At 42.0% G+C, this 23,503-nt stretch overlaps 1 protein-coding gene across 6 annotated transcripts in view; it reads right to left on the bottom strand.

The window, feature by feature from the left end:
- Nucleotides 1–23,503, bottom strand: part of ANKHD1 (ankyrin repeat and KH domain containing 1) — a 117,586-nt gene that overhangs the window by 89,004 nt on the left and 5,079 nt on the right. For all 6 annotated transcript variants that reach the window (XM_048515469.1, XM_048515471.1, XM_048515473.1 and 3 more), the window contains exon 2: nucleotides 9,929–10,079. In XM_048515469.1, coding sequence (XP_048371426.1) covers nucleotides 9,929–10,079 — 151 coding nt within the window. The remainder of the gene's footprint in view (nucleotides 1–9,928; nucleotides 10,080–23,503) is intronic.

Below are 23,503 nucleotides of genomic sequence, written 5' to 3' on the forward strand. Positions count from 1 at the left end.
TGACATTGCTTTGTTTACTATTTTACATTTATCTTTCACTTCAAGACAGTTAACATGATTACGGATATTCTGATCAAAATAAAAGCTTTGCATTGTATGCAAAAATGCAAACCCAGGCTGCTTCCCTGTGTGGCTGCTTCCACATGTGGTCAGCACAATGCATGTGGTTGCCACACTTTTCCCCTGATAAGGGAAACCTCCTTACATCCCGCTCACCGTGACCCTTAGGCTGGATGAGGAAAGAACACTCTTGTGGGATGTAGCCAATGTGAGGAGGAGGGCAAAGCTAAGCTCCACATTTCCTTCCACCCCAAGTCGTTCCAATATGATACATGTGAAGCCAATGTTGATACATAGGAAGAAAGCAAGTCTATAGGGCAATATGTGTGTGGGGTGGTGGTGGTTCCTGTTAAAAGGGGAGAAAGTTGAGCTTTCAACAAGCTTTCTACACCACTGTACACCAGTCCTTCTTAGAGGAAGGTATTATAAAAAGCTAATATAAACCTTCAGTCAAAGAACAGAAACGGAACGAAACGGGCAAATTCAGTCAATGTACATTGACAGGTGAGATAAATTTAGCCTTGAAGGTCAAATGTAGAGTTTTAATAGCTGGACGCCATCTTATTTTAATTGCTGTAACTGAATGCTGCTTTTAAATTGTTTTAATCTTTAATATACCCACTGTTATGTAATGATGTGAACCGCCCTGAGCCCTTCGGGGGAGGGCGGTATAATAAGTGGAATAAAAATAAATAAATAAAATAAATAAATAAATGTCTACCAGTCAAATGAAATGCTACAGATATAAACAAGCTTCCTTCATTCCAGAGAATTTGCCAGATTGAAAATGCCATAATTCCAGAGAATTTGCCAGATTGAAAATGCCATAAACAACATGAGTGTGTGTGTGTGTGTGTGTGTGTGTGTGTGTGTACGTGTCATCAAATCACAACTGACCTATAGCAACTCCATAGGGTTTTTAAGGAAGAAGTAGTTTGCCATTGCCTGCTTCCATGTGGGCTGAGGGGTACTAAAGAGTCATCAAATCACAACTGACCTATAGCAACTCCATAGGGTTTTTAAGGAAGAAGTAGTTTGCCATTGCCTGCTTCCATGTGGGCTGAGAGAGTACTAAGAGAACTATGACTAGCCCAAAGTCACTCAGAAAGCTTCATGTGCAGGACTGGGAAACTGAATCTGGTTCTTCAGATTAGAGTCTGCTGCTCTTAACCACTACTATGCCAAGCTGGTTCTCTAATGTTTCGTTGGTTAAGATTTTCATCTGAACACACGGCACATTAATGTAACTAGGATCTTACAGAACATCTGCTCGTAGAAACATCACGCACCCAGTTAAAATTTTGCCGCAATAGCAGCATTCCATGTGCCACATAGAAATGCTACACTTCAGTTTATTCATCAGTCAGGAATTACTGCAGCAAGCAGTTTAACTACAGCCACACAACTGCTGGAAATGAAATACTGACCTAATATTATTTAATCTCTAACAAATCCTGGTTGAGTACAATTTGATAACAGCTGTGAAGTTTCCAGAGAAGAAAATTTAAATTCCTCTGGAGAGTTAAGCATATTGGAAAAATACACAGGTACATCATACTGAACTTAATGTAGGAAATACATTAACCTTGAGGGAAGGTTAAGATGTATCGGTGGATGAATGTTAAATCTATGTAAATATTCTAATTAGATTATTGAACTGCGAATCTGACAAGGGAAGCAATTTAATCCATTGCAACAAAGACAGAAAAGGAGACTTGTGGCACCATAAAGACTGAGGATTGGATTTAAAGTACTGTTAGAAAATCTCTGCTAACCGAAAGAAACTTTCCTGCTTTCACCCAAAAGCTAAGGCCCCTTCTGCACATGCAAAATAATGCGTTTTCAAACCACTTTCACAACTGTTTGCAAGTGGATTTTGCTATTCCGCACAGCTTTAAAGAGCACTGAAAGCAGTTTGAAAGTGCATTATTCTGCATGTGCGGAATGAGCCTAAGTTTCCCAAAATGCTGCCCCTGGGGATAGAGGGAGAACAAATCATCCCCTTCTTCCACAGGAAAAACTGCCTTATTTAAACATGAATAATTCTAGTAAGAACTAACATGCAAATAACATATTCATTTTCAGTGTTATGCAGTTTTATTTGATATCCAGTTATCCTAGTGGTCATGTTGTAAATGTGTGAGACTGTTTCTGTTCAAATAACATTTGTTTATTATGCAATCTGTTTTCTAATTGGTACTTTTTCTTACTTCTAAAATGACAAAATTTAAGACACTTGTGCTAAAACAGCACAGGGTGTAGGAGTATGCAGTTTTCTCTCAAATTGAGTATGTTTGTAATTTAGCCTTGAGTGCTGAAGAGTACAGTTTTATATACTGTGTTATAAATGAACCGTTTGTCATTAAAGTATTAATATAGTTAAGTTTGAAAGAAAAATAAGTATTAGCCACATGTCCATTTTCCCCAAGATTTCTGGATTCTCTCCCCCTACCCCGACTCCAAAAAATTCATCATGGTGCCGCACAACTCTTTTGTGACTCTGAAGAGATTCTTAATGGTTAATTGGTCAGCCTAACTTTGAGTTTATTTAGAAATGTCCACACTAACTTTGAATTATATTAATAACTGTTTATTGTTTAATGTTACCATCATCACCAACATTGAGTACAACTGCACTATCTTCAAGGAGGAAAGGGACCCCATTTAAATATACATATTTACACCCCATTGCAATTTTATGAACGAGAGTAATAGTTTATCCGCTAGTTAATTTTTTTTTGCAATACAGGGAACAATATAACTTGCAATATACGCTTACAAATGTGTATGCAGTTCTTTTAGAGCTTGCTTATAAGTTAACTTTACACCATTCAGCAGTGGTAAACGAATTCATTTCTTAACTAGCTGCTTGCCACACTTTTATCTGGGGCACTGTCCCTAGATTTTTTCCCATCCCAGGCCAAAATGAGAGTACTCAAAAAAGTCCCACTAACCTCTGGAGCAGCCGGAAAGTTGCGAGATGCTGAAAGTGGTTGCATGGGTTCAAAAGTGGGAAAAGACTGCTGCAAGGAGAGTTCCCACCCCAGCTCTTAGCAGGAGGGCACTCTCCAGGTGTGTGGAGGCTGGGAGCTGCCCTGTCCAGAGACCCTAAAGGAGAAGGAAGTTGGGCCACAGCCCAGGAGCTGACCAAGTGTCCAGAGGCCGGTAGGACTCCAAAAGAGTAAGTCTCAGCAGCATCGAGAGCAACCCCATTTCCACCCTGCGAGTAGCACGGAGTGGCTGACTTGGAGGAGAGAACTGGGAGGGTCAGGCCGGGGGAGGGGGGGTCAGATCGGGCCCAGGATATTTAGTCTGTAGGAGGGAAAGGAATAAGAGGCTCTGGGCCTGGATAGACAAGGAGAAGATGGGCTGCCTGACTCTGCAGACTAAAGAGCCAGACAGCCAGGGCAGAGGACACTGCTAATGGTCCAGTATTTTCTGAGGCCAAAGGAAGGGTGCCCGCAGCCACAGCAGAGTGAGCAGGGTGGGACCAGTGAGAAGGGTCCATTGAATACTTACTGTGAAGGGTCTTTCTACTGTAGGTAAGGGGGACATCTTAGATGGGTGTCTTCTCCACCAATAGCAAGGAGGCAGGAAGTGATGAATAATTTTGCCGTGTCACTTCTGGTTAGTCATCTCGAGGCTCTTTCTCTTCAGTACCTCTGTGACCTAGCAGTCTGCATAACCGTTGTAGAAGTGACCGGCTAACAACTTTAATAAAAATAGTTAACACAACATATCTATAACTGTATGAGGCTCCGAGTAAACCTAACCAAACATTCAACATATAACCAGATCATCGGGGACCAATAAGGACCAGGGGGGGTCAAGATGTCCCCCTTACCTACAGTAGAAAGACCCTTCACAGTAAGTATTCAATGGACCCTTCTACTGTAGGTGGGGGACATCTTAGATGGGACCTCCCCAAGCAGTGTCCCCAAGTAGGGCGGGTCCTATGAGTCCCCGATAATATGTTCTAGCACTCTGCGTCCCAAGGCCATGTCCGCTGAGTGCAACGAGTTGATTTTGTAGTGACGGACAAAGGATGAAATGGAGGCCCAGGTGGCCACCCTGCAGATTTCTTCTACTGATGCTCGATTGCGGAAGGCCGCATTGGTAGCCGCGCTGCGTATCGAGTGTGCTGTGATGCCTGGTGGGACCGGGAGAGCAGCGGCTTTGTATGCTTCGATGATTGTAGCCTTTAAGGTAGTACTTATAGCTGCTGTTGACATGGGTGCACCTACGTTAGGTGGGCTAAAGTTGATAAAGAGAGCTTCCGTTTTGCGCACGTCCTCTGTCCGGATTATGAAGGCCTTGAGGGCCCTGCGTACGTCCAAGGTATGCCATTCTTTCTCTTTGGGATGAGATGGGTTAGGCATGAAACTTGGTACCACTATCTCCTGTTGTAGGTGGAATTTTGAGCAAACTTTAGGTACAAAGGTTGGATCCAGGCGAAGGATCACTCTGTCTTTGTGGAAGATGCATGACTTTGCGTTAACAGACAGTGCTCGAAGTTCTGAGACCGTGCGTGCTGAGGTAATTGCAAGAAGGAACAAGGTCTTCATTCTTACCCAGCGTAATGGAATGGTCTGTATAGGTTCAAATGGAGGTTTTGTCAGTGCTGTCAGCACTGCATGTAGCCGCCAGGATGGAAACCGGTGAGTGACCGGAGGCTGTGAGAGTTTGACTCCCCTCAGAAAGTTTGTCACATCCAGATGGCTGGCAACTGACTTGTCCTTGATGGAGTGGCAGACCGTTGACAAGGCAGATATCTGTCTTTTTAGGGTCGCGCAACGGAGTCCCCTGTCAAACCCCTGTTGGAGGAAGTCCAGGACATTGCTTATAGAAGGATTCTCTGGATCCATGTCTCGTGCCTGACACCATTTGACAAAGGTTCTCCAAGATGCGTTGTAAATGTTGACTGTTGAGCGTTTACATGCTGCTAGGATGGTGTTCGTGACCTTAGTTGAATAGCCCCTTTGTCTCAGCTTTCTCCGCTCACACGCCACGCGGTCAGCCTCAGCCATCCTGGGTTGGGATGGTTGAGGGGACCCTGAGTCAGTAGGTCCGGGGTTGCCGGTAGAGCCATTGGTTGGCATGTTGACATCTCGATGATTGATGAGTACCATGGTCTTCTGGGCCATCTTGGTGTGACCAGGATGACTTGGGCTCTTTCTGACCTGATCTTTCGTAGGAGGCGTGAGATCAGCGGGAATGGAGGAAATGCGTATAGTAGAGTTCGGGGCCATGGTGCTGTGATGGGGTCCACTTGCATTGCTTGGTGATGGTAGTATCTGGACATGAAGTTCAGAAGTTGTGTGTTTTCGGGCGTGGCGAACAAGTCCACTTCGGGCTGTCCGAAGTGCTGGCAGATCTCCAGAAATATTTGTGGGTTGAGTCTCCATTCGCCCTCCTGTACCTGTTGCCTGCTCAACCAGTCCGCTTTGTTGTTTTTTATACCGCGAATGTACTGAGCCTCGATGGATAGTAGGTGTTGTTCTGACCAGTTTAGAACTCTTAGGGCTTCCCTGTGAAGTCTTGGGGATCTCGATCCGCCCTGATTGTTTATGTACATCTTGGTAGAGATATTGTCCGTTCTCACTATTAGATGTGTTGATTGGATTTCCTTCTGGAAGTGTTGAAGGGCCAGGTAGACCGCTCTCGTCTCCAACAAGTTGATCGGAAGCGATGCCTCTTGTGCCGTCCAGGCGCCCTGTATGTAGTTCCGACCGAGGGTGGCTCCCCACCCTGACAGGCTGGAGTCGGTGAAGATTTGTAGTCTTTTTCCGTGCATGTAACATCTTCCCTGTTTGAGATTGTTTGGACGGGTCCACCATTTTAGGCTTTCTTGGACCTGCGATGTAAGGTAGAGATTTCTGTCCTTTTTTAGTATGATGTCCAGCTGGAAGCGTCTTAGGAACAACTGTAGTGGCCTGGCGTGAAGCCGTGCCCATTGGTTTAGGTCTATGACTGATATAAATAAGCCTAGTAGACTTGCCAGTTGAAGTAGGCTTGGGCGAGAGGTTGCTAAAATTTTGGCCACCGCCTTCTGGATTTTGCAAATCTTTTCCGGTGGGATGAACAGGGCGTTCTTGTTAGTATCTATGATAGCCCCTAGGTGTTCTAATTTTTGAGTCGGTATGAGGGAGCTCTTTTGCAGATTTATGAGGAACCCGTATTCCTGTAATGTCTTTTGAACTTGGGCAATGTCTTGTAGCCCTTTGGCTCTGCTCTGTGATCTTACCAGGAGATCGTCTAAATAGGGGTGTATGTGAATCCCCTGTTCCCTGAGTTGTATGACGGGGCCCAGTAACGTCTTGGAGAACGTTCTGGGGGCTGTGGCCAGCCCAAATGGGAGGGCACGGAATTGAAAATGATGTTCCCCTACTGTGAACCTGAGGAATTTTTTGTGTGCCATATTTATGGGAATGTGAAGATAGGCTTCCTGGAGGTCTAATGACGTGAGGAATTCCCTGTGTCTCAGGGCTACTGTGATTGATCTGAGGGATTCCATTTTGAATTTGGGTAACCGAATGTTTTTGTTGACATATCTGAGGTTTAGCACCACTCTGCAGTCCCCGTTTCGTTTGGGGACTGTAAAGAAGTGCAAATATGTCCCTGAGAATTTTTCCTGGGGAAGAACTGGTTCTACCGCCTGAATATTCAACAGGTGTGTTACCGCCTGAATGGCCCTTTGAGCTTTGATGGGGTTTGAGGAGAGTGGGGAAGGAACGAATATGAGGTTGGGAAAGGCCAGGAATTATATCACATAGCCCGAGTTGATCACCTCTTTGGTCCACTGGTCTATATGTGTGCCCTGCCAGGATGCCTGGAATTTGGCCAGGCGCCCCCCCCACCGGGTGGTCCTGATAGTCATTGTTTGGTTTTATCATTTTTGAAGTTCTTCCCCTGTCTTTGAAAGGGACGAAAGGAATTCTTGTTGCGAAAGGAATTTTGGTTCTGCCATGTATTGCGAGTGTTGTCTCTGTTGAATCTGGGCAGAGTTTTTTGTGTCCTAAAGGTGTTCCGGGAGCCCCCCTGGGCGCCTGAAGGTCTATCCTGTCTGACTGATTTTGGCATGGCCTTCTTTTGGTCCTTGGTTTGGACCAGCACCTGGTCTAGCTCCTTTCCAAACACCTGTTCCCCATAGTAGGAATAGGCTACCACTGCATTTTTTGATTGAATGTCTGCCTGCCATGAGCGTAGCCAAGTGTTGCGTCTGGCTACCATGTTTGAGGCTATGGTTCTGGCCACCATGGCAATGGCATCCAGTGTGGCGTCTGTGATAAACGCGTTGGCTATGAGTACACATTCTATGCCTTCTCTAATAGCTGTGTTTTCTACCGGGATCATGTCTAAGATCCTCTTAGTCCAAGCCATGGATGCCCTGGCCACCGTGGATGCTGGAGTGAGCACTTTAATAGCCGCTGCTAACCAATCGTAGGACCTACGTAGGGTGCCTCTGAACGCCTATCTAGTGGGTCCTTGATATTGCTTTCGCCCTCTTTTGCCACTAGAGCCCCGGAGTGTAAGACTGCAACTGGGGCCTCCACGGTGGGGACTTTTAGCACGGTATGGAACTGCTGAGGCAGCAAGTAAACTTTTTTATATGCTGGTGGCAGCCCTTTCCGGCTGGTAGGGTTGAGCCATTCTCTCTGAATGCGTTTGACAAAATACTCAGGAACCGGGAAGAATTTTTGTGCTTCCAGGTCTTGTGGGAAGTAGTCAGCCTTCCCCTTAGGAAACCCTTTAATGGGTTTAGTTGGATTAGTGGTCTTGTCTGGAGCAGGCGGTTCCTCAGCATCCGCCTGATCCTGGAGGTCCAAGGCAGAGATGGTTTTATTAATTAAGAGATGTATATCTTCTTGTTTAAAAAATTGGGGGGAAGGTTCGCTTTTTTCAATGGTAGGTTCTTCATTATCTGAGAACCTAGCTGCTTCCTCCTCTTCCTCTCCTTCTACCTCTTCGTCTTCCTCCTCTTGGAGGGCAAGAGGGTCCCTATAATGGGGTAAGGCAGCCTCCCCCACAGAGCTGGTGATGGCTCTGGGAATGTTTTCATTGGGTCTAATGGCTGCTGTGCGTTGCTCTCTGGCATCTAGTGCCATTTCAATTTGCTCTCTAAGAAGCTGTGCAAAGGCAGCAGGGGGCGCTCGTTGCCACATCATCAGGTCCTCGCTATTAGTGGCCTGAGAATGCGCGGGAACTTCCCTCGTGACCGAGCTGTTCTCCTCCCCGTTGCCTGCCCGGGGCCCCGGTACCTGCGCATGGCCGTCCGCCGCTGGCGGGTTCGTCGGTTGTTCGACCCAGCACTCCTCAGCCCTGATGGGGTTGGAGGAACTGGTCTGGGAGCCACCCGATACGGCCGCGCCCTTGGAAGGCGTCGAGCTCCCCAGCAGCGTTTTCTTTTTGGCCTTCTTGGGCGCCGGAGGGCCCTCCGGGCGCCCCGCTGCTCGTTCTCCTTCCCGCGAGGAGGTTGCGAGTTCGCTGGGAGGAACGGTGGGGGCGTGTTTGCGCGCCCCTTTTGCCGCACGCGTTCCCTCGGCTGCCGATCTGGCGAAGTCTTCCCCGTTGGGGTCCGGTCGCGGCGGAGTAAAAGAGCCCGAGGCCATACTTTTTAGCGTCTGGCGGCTCTTTTGAAAGGGCGGGAATTTGCTTCTTGTTGCCCGATAGTTTTAAGTGGGTTGAGAGCTTCTTCCCTTCTGCTGAGGTGCCTAGAGTTATTTGTTTGTTCTAAACAAGCACGCCACACACCCCAAACACACACACACACACGTTAGGAACTCAGGAGCCTCTGCTACACTACCACTCCCTGCAAGGCAGGAAAAAATACTGAAGAGAAAGAGCCTCGAGATGACTAACCGGAAGTGACACGGCAAAATTATTCATCACTTCCTGCCTCCTTGCTATTGGTGGAGAAGACACCCATCTAAGATGTCCCCCACCTACAGTAGAAGAGGTCATGAAAACTTCCTCTGATTTCTGCATATTTCTCTAATTACCAACACCAATTCATTCTTTTTATGTTGCCACCAACCAAGAGTCATTTCTACCTGGATACGAACTTCATCACACTTAAAGGTGAACTCGAAATGCGTTTGAAACTCCTGTTTCAGGCAATTTCAAGAGCAGTATTCCGATATCTCCAAACTCACTTCCACTATAATTTAAATTTAGTAAATTCAGAATTCCTGCTACAGTGTCTTCCATTTACTTCTTCTGAAAAGCCCTTAAAAATTCTGTCCTAGATATTCAACACAGTTGCATTCAACCCTTCACAAAGGACAGAACGTTTCCACCTTGCCCTTCTTGCTGCAGCCCAATGCACCCCTTAATGACACTGGCCTCAGGCCCAAGGGACCCGAGGAATAGCATAACACACAATATTAGGCCCCTTCTGCACACGCAAAATAATGCATTTTCAAACCACCTTCACAACTGTTTGCAAGTGGATTTTGCTATTCCGCACAGCTTCAAAGAGCACTGAAAGCAGTTTGAAAATGCATTATTTTGCATGTGCAGAATGAGCCTTAGTGTCTTCAGTGGGAAGGCAAATCAGCAAAAACCAGGTCACCCCTCCTCCATCAGGAAAACGCCTTTCAGCTGATGGACACAGACCCTTGGATACAATCCATTCTGTTCCCGTTTTTAGCTTCAGGTTTCAACATGATCACACAATGTGGTAACATTTGTTTAAAATTATCATTCTCACCTCAAATTATAGGGGTGGCCAACCTATGGTGCTCCAGATGTTCATGAACTACAATTCCCATGAAATGAAATGAATTGTAGTCTATGAATATCTGGCGCACCATAGGTTGGCCACCCCTGCCTCAAAATATATGGTATAACTAAAAAAGAAAAAAACTACCTGCTGCTTCCAGCAAGGCTTCTAGTCTTGCTTGAGTTTCCGGATCCACTGTCCGTAGGTCCGCTCCTTCAGCAGCGCTTGACAAAAATATCTCCGATGTTTTGAGTACTGGGTTATCCAGATCTTCTTGGTCCAAAATAAATGACTCAACCTACACAGAGAAACAGGATTTATTATTGCTTTTAATTTTTTTTTATAGATAGAAATTAACAAAACAGAAAAACGAATCAGAATCAAGTCATAGATACAATTAGTTCCCAAGACTAAGAGACAAAACCAAATTCTGTATATAACATTATATTTAAAAATTACCAATTTTATGTAGCTATTTTAAACATAAATTCTAATACAAAGTACACAAAGCACTGACAAATGCCTACTATAATATTCTAAAATTTCTCACATAATAAAAGCCGTGTTAACATATTATCATCTTTCATATTTGTTTCATTCTGATACACAATATATACAATATACTTCCAAAATTAATGATAATTTATATACACAGTATTATATAATTTATATACACAGTACACATTAATATACACAGTACACAGTACACATTTATATACACAGTATTATATAATTTATATACACAGTACACAGTATTCTTCACTTTTCACCATTATTCTTTTTTGGGGGGGAGGGGAATATAAATAATTCACTTTCCATTTACATTGGCATTCTTTCATTGGTCAATTATTCATCAAGCTTGTTAGTTTTGCCATTGTTGCATATTCCTCTAGTTTATTTTCCCAATTTTCTTGGCTTGGGCACTTTTTTTGCTTTTCATCTTGTTGCAAGTAGTACTCCGGCTGCCATTATCAAATACTGAAACAGGCTGTCTTCTAAAATTCTTGGAAGTTATTATTCCTGATGAATTTAAACAATTTATTCTAAACCACAAAAAAAGTTCGAAGTATTATGCTAAGGTAACATATTTGATAGCTGTTTCATGGATCTGACTTCCAGGATAAACATTACAGATTCAGAAAAGTGCCAAAGCGGGGCTACAGCTGAGTATCAAGAAGACAAAAGTAACGACTACTAGAGAATCACTCAGCTTTAGAGAGGACAATGAGGAAACTGAAATAGTTGGAAGACTATCTATTCCTTGATTCCATCATCAACCACAAAGGAGACTGCAACCAAGAAATCAGAAAGAGATTAACAGTAGGAAGGGCAGCCATGAAGGAGCTAGAGAAGATTAAGTACAAGGATGTGTAAATAGAGCCCTTTGAAATGTGGTGTTGGAAGAGAGTATTACTGATCACGGACCACCAAAAACAAACAGATAAGTGGTTTCTAGATCAAATCAAGCCTGAACTTATCCCCAGAATGACTAAACTGAGGCTGTCGTACTTTGGTCATGTAATGGGAAGACAAGAGTCACTGAAAATGACAATACTGCTAGAGAAAGTTGAAGGGAGAAGGAAAAGAGAAAGACCCAACATGAGATGGACTGACTCAATGAAAAAGCCTCAGCCCTCAGTCTGAAAGATCTGAGCAAGGCTGTCAACAATAGGACACTGTGGAGAACACGGATTCGGCCATGAATCAGAAACAACTTGATGACACTTAACACACACACAGAGTGAGATTTAATAGCATGAATTGAGCCATTCTGCACCAATATTGCAGACAAAATGTAGATCACCTATAACACTAATGAATTTGCTGGTCCTCCTTGGCCATGCAACTCCCGTGAATCCTTCCCACTGACATCATACAGGCTATAACCGTAAGCACAAATGGTCTGGCTTCCAACTATGTCTCATACTCCAGGCTAGTAATTTCTGAGAAAAAAAACTAATCTGCAGAAAAGCAGTCTTAAAATGTGGGTTTTTAATCCTTCCTCCCAGAGGTTAAAAAAGGCAAACTAATGATGCAACTTTATTCAGGTGAGAAAGCACAGAACTAATGTTACCAGCTTCAGAGTACCCACTCAGTGATGAGAAATGGAATTATTTTTAAAAAATATAAATATTACATGTTTGGCCATTCTGTGTTTGAACACTCTTGGATGTTCCAACGCTTCCCTAATCTAAATGTTAAATCCGTCACAGCAGACTGCAAGGTCTATAGCAACTAACACAATTAAAGCAAGCAAATGTTTCGGAATGAGTAAAGGCCACTTAGGAATACTGCCACTCTGAGACAAGTCATACCAGAAATTGAGTTTAGAGAAGAGACTGCTTCCATTGCTTTAAAGAAAGGGCAGATGGTAGGGAGAGAAAAAAACATCCCTCCCTTCAGAGATATCTTTGAAGAATGTTTTTGGATAACTAATTCGTTGGAGAAGACAGTTCAAAGACCTCTTCCTCTTGTGGAAAGGTTTCTGTAAAAAAAGAATGGCAACAATAATTTCTGAGACTGCATTACAAACACTGGGGAGGGGCTACAGCCAGTGGCAAAGCGAAAAGGGTGCGGGGGGGGGGCATGGAAAATCGCTCCCAGGTCCCTTCCCCTTTCCCCCTTACCTTAGTTCCTTTTCTTTTTGAGAACTTTTTCAGGCTGAAAAAAAGGCCTGTTCGCAGTAAAAATGCTGAGGAACTACAGTTCCCAGGAGACCTTGGGGCTCACAAGGTCTCCTGGGAAGTATAGTTCCCATCAGGCCGTTTTTACTGAGAACAGGCCTTTTGCAGCCTGAAAAAGTTATCTAAAAGCAAAGGAACTAAGGTAAGTGTGGGAAGGGGGGAGACGCAGGGAGGGGGGGATGAAAAAATAAAATGTGCACCGGGCGCAGTTTGGCCCAGCTACGCCTCTGGCTACGGCTCAGTGTAAGAGCATTTGCTTTGCACACAGAAGGTCACAGGTTCAATCCCAGGCATCTCCAGTTAAACAGACCAGAGAGTAGGTTATAAGACCTCTACCTGGGACCCTGGAGATTAGGCAGTATTAACGTTCATAGATGGTCTTATGGCAACTTCATGGTCTTATGGCAACTTCATGTGTGTTCATTAGAAAGAAATGTGATTTCAACTAGGAATTGTGAGAATGCTTAACTGATGGCAATTGAAAAGCTTAATCCTTTTAGAAATTGTGGAAGATTTCAAATGATGTTTTTAAACAAACATTAAGAGAACAAACATATTCTATAGTAAAAGGACGCTGTATTTATTGCTTGGCTACACAGAGACTTTTGCCTACACATTCCTTCGAGGATAAAACCCAAAGATTTTACCAGAATTCACCTTAGCTTATTTCAGATGGACTAGAATGCTTCCCAACATTTATTTACAAATGAATGTTGCCATTCAATAGGTAAACCTTTGATTGCATGCTTTCTACTAAAAGATGAAGATGTGTAAAAGATGATCCCCCAGGGCTGGCCTCTAGTTTGGAGGGGGGGGGAATAGATTTTGTACTTGTGAGGCTGCAATGCAAACATCCTTGTTTTTGTCTGTCGTATCAGGCTATCACAGAAATCATTCTTAACAAAAAGTACTATTCAAATTAGGCTTTCAAATAGCAATCTGCCTAGCATACCTCAGAAAGGAAGAACTGTTCCAGGTACTCATACTTTCTTCTAATACTGAAGACCTGTTGGCTCCAGAACAGGCAATTAATTCCCTCGGAAAATCTAGTTTTGAGTATTCAGGAGTGGCAAGTTGATGACCATAAACTTAATCCAGAATGCCCTGCCTTCAACAGCAATTTGAAAATAAGAAGCTTAAATTTGTAATCATTCCCAATTTCTGATTAAGAACTGTGAAAAGGACACACTATTAAATTGGATGGAAGTCCTCTTGGCAGGAAAGGCCTTCCACTGTTGAACAGGGTCTTGTTCTTCTGATTTGCTGATTAAAGCACCTTTAATCAAATTAGTTTCTGAAGCAAATTTTCCAAAGCAAGTCTTTGTTTACTCCTTGTAGCACTTCCTGTTGCCAAGCATATATCCCATGGCATGAAATTCTTCACAGACACATTGGATGGACTTCAATTTCGGTTTCACATGTGGTATCTGGTCAACAGTTCACATCCCTTAAGAAGGGATATTACAGATTTACTAATGAGTGAACCTAATGGGCTTTTATTCTTCCAAGCATTATATGGTAGGACTTTCTCCAAGTCAGCAAGGAAAATATGACTGTGTAAGTGTTGCTTGGGATATAATCTTCTTTCCCACAGCACCACCAGATATGTACTTACACATCCCTCTTTTTTTTACCATAAACTGTAATGAGGATTGTGCTATAAAAATTTATTTCAATGCAGATGGGGGTGGGGGAAAAATCTCAGCCAGGGGTCCCCAAACTACGGCCCGGGGGCCAAATGTGGCCCCTGAAGGCATTTATCCGGCCCGCCTGGCATGGTGGCGATGGCTCCAATCATGTGCAGTGGGGGCTCGAGGGAGAGGAGGAACCAGCCCCAACGGCTGTTGATTGCAGTTACATGATGGCACCCCCAAATCTCCATGAATTTTCTGACCCAGAGTTGGAAACCTTACATGTGGCAATGCCTGCTCCGCCCTTCCCTCTCAGCTACTCCATGTGTTGCTCTCAGGCTTTCTGTTCCGCCTCACTCCCATTGGCATCAGCCAGGCTGGTGAATCGCTCGCTGGCTGCTAGGGAGGAAAGAACCCAGGAAGATACCTGATCCTGGGTTAGATGGAATGTTTCATTGGGAAAGTTCTGCTTTTTTTTTTTTTTTACAAGGGAAGGTATTCCACAGCCTCCCCAACAATATTTGGAGCCCACCCTGTACTTGACATACTTTGGTCACTGTTCTAAGGCTGAAAGGTGAAATCAAACATTTTACAATCATTTGTGCATAGGAATTTGTTCATAGTTTTTTTTAGTCCGGCCCTCCAACAGTCTGAGGGCCAGTGAACTGGCCCCCTGTTTAAAAAGTTTGGGGACCCCTGGTCTCAGCAATACTTAGGGTCCAGCCAGCTCCACAGTGCTATGGTATGTTTGGGACAACCATTTCCACTCTCATCACTATAGAAATGAGAATTCTACTCCCATCCTTAAAAAGGGGGTGGGGGGAGCACAATGTCAGGTTGGAACAAACCTGATGATGCACCTATTCTCTTCCAATGAAAGCTTTGGTCGCTGCAAGAAGAATTTTCGCTAGGGACAACAGTTCTGAAGCAGAGCTTAGACCCAAGTCAGAGAAAAGTGAAAGGCCACAAGGCTGCAACAGTGAAAGACGAATTTAAACCACTATATACAAACCCTCACTGCTCAGTTCTACATTCAAATCCAGGTTTCTGATTAACTCCACAATACCTTTCATGCCACTACTACAATGCCTATGGGATTCATGCAGAATGATTTCTTCATCGTTTCTGAAAGCAGATTACCCAAAATGCATTTCAGACTCTATCTTCATTGCTAAGCACCAAGGAAAATCAGTGAACTCCCAGGGAAGTAGGAGTAAACAATTAAGTTGGAGCATGTATAGGCTGTCAAAAGAAGAAAGCTGGTTCCTATGCCAGCTGAAAATAAAGGAGGCATCTGAGTTTAAAATTTGAGTGGGCAGGTGTCATAAAACATTTATATAGCACTTTTGAGTATTTAACTCTAAAACCACACTTTGGTTGAGCTATCTATCTCAACCAGATTTTGCTAAAATACCAGAACGCAGATAAAAGTGGCTCTAGAGTCTTTACTTCTTACGGCATTCTCCTATATAGCCACTTACATTTTTCTTCGTGCAAACAAAAAAAAACAAATGTGGTAGAAAAACAATCCCAGAAATCTATGTATTCTGCCAATGGGACAGTTTTTCTCTACGACACATTTACTTGGATAGGAAAAAAATACTCCATGGGTTTTACATAAACACTGTTCCAGGAAAGCATTTTAAACTGCTGTCTTGACAATACAGCTTTTCAAGACAAACTGATGATCATCAGAGGTATGTTCTTGGGGTGAAAAAACTCCCCAAAGCACAAAAATGCCAGAAATTATTAATTTCAGATGTTCTTAGATGCTCACCTTCAAAATTCACAGATGCATTCATTAGTACCCTAGTATTTTCTGCAATGATTTTATTGCAGTGTTCCTTGCAAGTCCTCGGGAGAAGTACAAATCTTATCTGTCGTTGCACAATGGAAGCTTTCGTTGCATGACATAAAAACACATATACATGATGTTCTTTTCATCAGGTGTTTACATATTAACTTAACATCATTTAATGGTGATAAAGGAATTCATTTCTTAACAAGTTGCTTCCTATAATGGCTCCAATTAAATAGAGCTTTTAAAACAAAGAATGAAATGGTGAGAAACTGGTAGTCCTGCCTATGAGTATTACTATCTATGTAGAAGAGTAGAAGTTGGATTTACATCCCCCCTTTCTCTCCTGTAAGGAGACTCAAAGGGGCTGATGATCTCTTCCCTTCCCCCTCAACAAACACCCTGTGAGGTAGGTGGGGCTGAGAGAGCTCAGAACAACTATGACTAGCCCAAGGTCACCCAGCTGGCGTGTGTTGGAGTGTACAGGCTAATCTGAATTCCCCAGATAAGCCTCCATAGCTCAAGCGGCAGAGCAAGGAATCAAACCCGGTTTCTCCAGATTAGAGTACACCTGCTCTTAATCACTATGCCACTGCTGCTCACACTGCTCATATAACACGCTGTATGAGTATTGCCATTTATATAACACACTGTTTGTTTACTGCTGAATTTATTTCCTGTTTTCTTTTTTTCCTGCCTCTCACATGAGAAAATTAAGATGTACATGCTAACACAGCATGGGGTGCAGTGGTCTGCAGCTCTGTCTCAAAAACTAGGTACAATAGTTAACTTTGTTTATGAGACAACATGGCATTTGTAATTCCAGATTCCACAGTACAATCTTGTATTCTAAGTAACAAATTATACGGATGTTATTAAAACATTAAGGTTAGGCTTGACAAGAAATTAAGAACTATATTTCACATTCCCCGCCCCCAAATGAGAGAAAAGCAAGATTTCCTTGCAGCTTCAAAATGTCTGAAAAATGTGGCCATTAAAATGCAAATCCCTGAAGATTGAAAAATAAGTCTGGCTCCTAAATGTTGAGAATGGCTCCTAGGGTCCAAGAAAACTTGTCAAGGCCTGCTCTCAGTGATACTGGCAATGGCCTACAGGGACAAGTATCATAGAGTAGTGTCAGTATCTCACAAGAAGATGGCCTAGTTAAGTTCAAGGCTGAAATAGCTTAGTCGTATCTCTCCTCGTGCTCTACTGTCCTCCCAAAAGCAGCTGCCACTGGAGAGCTACCACCAGTAAACTTTTTACATGTCCAGGAATAGGAGATTACATATACACTGAAGAATGGAGCAGAGAAGTAAACTTGTTTGATTTTATATTTGGGAACAGCATATTAAGGAAAAATACTAGTCCTGGTTTTAAAAATGCGAGGCTGGCTGATACCAAGACAGGCATGGGGGTGCACTCTCTCTCTGTGCAGACACACATTATAGCAATCCTGAGAATATAAAGATCTTCTGTGCCGTCCATATATATATCCCTCCCCAACATGGCATGGCCTTAGTTGTGTGCTTTAAGTGTACATTTCTCATTAGAAACTTCCTACATTTAAGTGAGAGCACTTCCCATATGCCTTCTATATTATCCATTGTCACTTAATAACACCCCCCCCAAAAAATCACACAATGAGAATTTCCAGGGTTCAACAGTTGTAACATCTCTCCCCAATTAGATATTAAGAGTGAACCTTCAATTAATACTGGTGTTTATAACATTCGATCATCTTTGATTTGGATCCAAGATTTCTGGCCACAGATGTCTGAAATTCAATACATTACATGTCCTTTCATTTATTTTGGCACTATCACAACAAAATTGCACTCTAGAATAGTGGAATGACACACAACTCTGATCTTCTCGAACAGAGTAAGATCTCATCAACCACTTCATTCTGGGATATATCCCTCTTGAGTTCTTCCAAAATGCAAGAATGGATCTCCCAAGAAGTGCTGCCACTGAGGTGGGTTTTCTGAGAAAATTTCCAGAATTTTTCTTATTCCAATTTAAATAATAAAAACATTTATACCATGTCAGCAAAAGGAGGCAGAAATATCATGTTCAATATGGGGTTTGTCCATGCTTCATAGCCTGTGTTTAGCCCACCTAAAGAGATTCACAGCACAACAGCCTCAACAACTATAATTAAACAGACTATATTGAGATATGCGGGGCAGAAATTTGTCCATGAAAAAACACAGCATTGGAAAATGTTCTACCCTCATTTCATTGATTATTGGTAACTTGGAAAATCCCCTTTCCACACAGGAAGTGAATAATGGGTGAGTTTTCTCTATCTTAACTCACACCATGCTCAATTTGGAATAGGCTCAGAAAGAAATGGACAGATAGAGACCAGATTGACTCTCCACCCCCTCAGCCCATTTTTAAGTTCCACCAAATGGGTTACTGGTGACATCACAGGAAGCAAAGGAGAATTACATTAATAGTGTAAACCTAAGGAGAATAAACCCATTCATTTCAATGGGCTTAGACTGGAGTAGCTTTGCATAGGATTGCACTGTAAGAGATCTCACCATCTAAACCCATAGGCTTATAAGGAAAGTACTTAAGGAAAATATAGAACTACATATAGAATTGCAAACATGGTACAAGCTGGGGGCCATACAGAATCAATGGGGAGAAGGCAATAATTCAGAAAGTTACCTCACCAAAATTCCACAAAATTTCAAGAGAATGAAAAAGTCAATTTGTCTTTCCCAGCGTTTTTTTTTCCTCATTTTCAACACTCAACTATTCCCAGTAAAATTTTGGGGTAGAATTTTTTCCCGCAGAAAATGTTCCATTCCAAACATTCATTGGCAATTCCATCACCAATACAATCTTAAGCAAACTTGGCAGTTCCAAAATTGTTTCCTAGGTGACTATCACCAGGAACTGCTCAAGAGAATAAATTTAAAAAAAACTGACCTAATTGACTACAGAGGTCAAAGCAAAACCAAATTCTTGCTTATGTGTCTCCTCTCGCACACTGTAATCAACAATTCAGTTTGGAGCATCAGCAAGGATGGAGACATGTGAAACTGAGGTAACCCACTGATCTCTGTGGAAAGTTGAGTTCTGCTGTATACAATTTGGCTGTGACATATCACATCAAGTTCTTTGGATGAGTTGAAATTGGTAGGTGAACAATTTAAGGAAAGTACGTACTATATTGTTTCAAAATTTTATAGGTATTATTCTGATATAAATAATTTTCACATAAAGCTTCGAACTTTTTCCAACATAGCATTTAAACCACAACTGATTTTTATTTTCTAATCAAATATTTCAGCTCAAGTATTTGTTACTGTTGAGACATAAAAATGATGAGTTTATTAAAGGTACATCAATAAAATCACATCATGTTCTATTAAGAGCACTGACATCTCCCCCCAGCCCACTCCTGCAAAAAAAAAACACCCCTCACATCATTGGCTCTCGGTACTGTACTCAGTACTGAGAGTGTACTCAGTCTTCATCAAGCTAAGGGGTAGGATTTATGAAATCACCTTTTCCTGCATATCAGGGAAGACCAAGTACAGAGAAATCATGCATTGTCTCTGAATAGCTTTGTTTCACTGCTTTTGTGATTGGCATAAGCCACCCACTTTAGTATTAAATATGTTAGACAGATACACTCAGCAACTAATGGTGATACTGATATATTTGACCATAAGCTACAACTCTGAAATTTAACAGGCATATGCAGAAGCACCTAGATCACCAGATGAAGCTGAAAAGGCCATATGGCTAAATTTTTAGCTTGACAGATTCAAGATTTACTCCAAAACATACTGAATACTTTCATATTAGAGTGAGAAATGAAATGTATACGTTCCTAGAATAATGCATATAGATTACAAGAGAAACCTGTACTCCTTCCTCATTAAGTACACCCTAAAGTGGTTACACCCTGACCTGGATGGCCCAGGCTAACCTGAACTTGTTAGAGCTCAAAAGCTAAACAGTGTCGGTCTTAGTTAGTCCTTGGTTAGATGGTAATTTTAAGGAAGATTTCTGTGGAATGCATTGTATGCTTGCTGTACATGCTGACCTGGGCTGTTGGCCTGATTTTATCAGATCTCTTAAATTAAGCTCAGTTGATCCTGGCCAGTACTTGGGAGACCACCAAGGAAGACCAGGGTCACTATGCAGAGGGAGGCAATGGCAAACCACCTGTTAGTCTCTTGCCTTGAAAACCCTACCAGGTTACCATCAGCTGACTGCAAGTTGACAGCACTGTACACACAATGTGGTTACAGTAAATTCTTACCACAGGGAGAGCTGCAATTTGGTACACATACTGACCAAATTACAGTTTATTAGGAAAGTGTGAGGAAAATACATAACATACAACAGTCACTACTCAGGTACTAAAGCTTTCCTCAGAGGTCAGCAATTCAGTAGAGTGAAATACTCTAGAACAGGAAGAATGCCCTTCCATATGCCTGAACGAACGTGGGACTTGAGAGAAGGTTGTAAGCTCTGGGGTTACACAATGACAGCTGGGAACCTAAGTGAAAATGCACTAAGATATAATGACTGTCATTTGGTCTTTTGTCCTTCTAAGATAATGGAAATATCCCATTTCCCCTGAGATTATAAGTGTCAGGGGTAAGTTTAGGTATTTATTTAGTGTGTGAAATCATAAAGAAAAGATTAAAGAAAGAATGTCCTATTATAGTAGTGATAACATATAGTAGGTTGGCTATATATATCTTGTAGTAACTATATTGAGCTAGGAATCTATCTTAATTAACTAGGTGTAATCCCTGATATGAATGATTATAAAAAATTGTGGAGTTCTTTCAACAAATTAAAAATTGATAGTGTCCCAATACAACTCAGTTAGTGAAGCCTGCCTTTCTTTTTAGTCACACCTACAGAAATTAAGAGATTAACATACTACTCAACATAGATCCATGTTCCTACAGAAAAGAAAAAAGGTGTTCTGGTGTATGTGCTCATTCTACACTCAAAGTAGCCTCAAAATATTTAGGGGGGAGGGGAGAGTACTGACACGGCCAGCAGCAATCCAAGCCACAAATGTTGAACCCCTTAACTTACTTTAATAGTAGGGAGTTGTAGCTGGTACAGAAGCAACATAAGTAAAACCTGCAAAATCAGACCAGCATCCTATTTCACATAGTGGCCAATCAGGTGCCTGGGAGGGCCAAACGAACAAGGCATGGAGGCTGAGGCCTTCCCCCGCTGCTGCCACCTCCCAGCACTGGTATCCAGAGGATGGCTGCATGTGATTATGAAGGCTCCCTTCAGTCACCATGGATAGTACCCATTAATGTACTCCTCCTGCATAAATCTGTCTAAACCCCTTTCAAATTCTCTATGTTCGTGGCCATCACTATCTCCACTGGCTGTGAATGCCATAATTTCATTACTCAATGAGTAAAAAGTATTTCCTTTTGTCCTTCCTGAACTTACTTCTCAATTATTTCACTGGCTGCTCCCAAGTTCTAGTATTATGGGTCAGCAAGAATAAGTAATACTTCTATTACTGTAAAAAATCATGTTATGTTTACTCCCAATCAGCCAAAGGGCACAGAGAACAAAGTTTTGTCTCTAAGTTGTTTAGAGGAAGAGGAGGATAAAAATTAGGCAGTGGAAATCTCTAACTGTAGAGCTTAAGCAAATACTGGGTCATCTTGTACATATATTTTTCCTATACAAATGTGTTTAACCAGTAAGTACAATGAACAAAAGTTATTTACTAACATTTTTGTTGCACAGACATAATTAATTAATGGCTTCATGGTGTCAGCATATGCAAAAGCAACAGGTTGAATCCTGATAATAGTTTCCATGTACCTAGGGGAGGGGGGATGCCAAGCCCCCCCATTTTTTCTGGTAGTCTCCTCTACCCATCCCCCAGCAATATTTGTGGGGGGGATTTTGGTCTGAAGGAGGAAGGGAAAAAATACATCAGTGATGTGGGTTTCCTGGGAAAATCTGAATGTGATCCAAATTTAAATAATTTAAACACTGAAAATTAAATATTAGGAAAAGGCAAGCCAGGATCATATGTAAGTACTGAGATTTTCAATGCTTCATACCCCATATTTAGCCCAACAAAACATGTTTGATTTTGTCACAGCAGTTCTGATTCTGTTTTTATATATGTTAGGTGGAAAACCATCCACAGAAAAATATAGCATTGAAAATATTTTGGAGTTTTTTGGCCCGTATAATGAATTTCCAGCAGCAAGGGGTTTGGGAAGGTTCCAAATCATTGAGTCCATTTTTATTTTGCATCTGCCCTGACCTTTCCCATACGCTTAATATCAATTTTATTTCTATTTTACATAATTTAACTCTTCATTTGGCCAAGGTATACTTTTGATTGTACTTTTAGGACTATACATGGCTGTTTTTGATTTTGTAGAATTCTCCATCCCATCCAGTATTTCAAAAAATGCTACTGGAATAAAAACTGGCGCAGAAAGTGATAAAAACAGTTAAGTGTATCTTGAAGCCTACAAGAGCAAGTGTCGTTCAGCAAGAAAAACTATTTTACACCACATGGCATTATCTTTTTTGAAAGCATGGTAGCATACTTAGCATCCTGCTATGATTTGAACAAGAGTTCACATATTTCATTCCAATATGGCCAATCCCTACATGAGATCTGAACAAAGAAAAGCACCTACAAGATCAATTATAACAGAGAGATAATTATAGGAATACTCTAAGCCAGTACAGACAAAACGCTGCCAATTAACTTAACCAGGCTTATGCAACCAGGAACAAGCTGAGAAATAATGTACACCCTCCTCACTGGGCATGTTCCTCCAAATCTTCCCGATAGCTTATCATGGCTAAATGTTACTGTGGCACTGCTACTGACTTCAAGTAAGGGTTCCCACTCAACCAAGCTATGAGGGCAGCTGAATTCGGGCTATTATTAAGAACACTTAAATGAGATTAAGGAGGGGGAGGCTTGTGTAGTATCTGTGTTATAGACAAAGAGAACTGGAGCCAACTGCTTAACCATGGTTAGGCAACCCTCAATTCTATGTTGGCAAAGCCATTACCCTATGACTATGTTGTAGCTCAATAAATTTAAAATCATTCACTTGAAGACTTTATAATGCAATTTTTAAACTGTTCATCAACTTACCACAAGTGGAAACATCACTTTCCCCTAGTGTCTACATCCTAGAACCACCTCGGATGACTGGAGGTAACAATTACAACAAGAGCAGACACATGAAGACTTGTTCACCAAAACCATAGAGTATGTTCTTTCTGATCTTGGCAACAGACAAAAAGCATGGACTTTACCAGTAACCCCTCCAAATCAATAAAAATGTATTAATAGGACAAAATATTAAAATTAGCATTAGTCTTAAAGAAAAGCTCCTAAAGTTTTATTTTTGTAGCAGCACACATTGCTGATGCAATGTGTAAGTTACAAAATACCAAACAGGTAGAAAATTAGTCTCTACCAGTTTGGGAGTTACAAAAAAATTATTAATTTTAAGGAGAATTAGGTCTGTTTCCACTTCAAAATAGTAAATAAGGAAACCTACTACCAGCAGCTAAAATTGTATTGTCTTGCAACTGGGGGAAGAAG

This window comes from Sphaerodactylus townsendi, linkage group LG14 (assembly GCF_021028975.2).
Source record: "Sphaerodactylus townsendi isolate TG3544 linkage group LG14, MPM_Stown_v2.3, whole genome shotgun sequence".
NCBI lineage: Eukaryota > Metazoa > Chordata > Lepidosauria > Squamata > Sphaerodactylidae > Sphaerodactylus > Sphaerodactylus townsendi.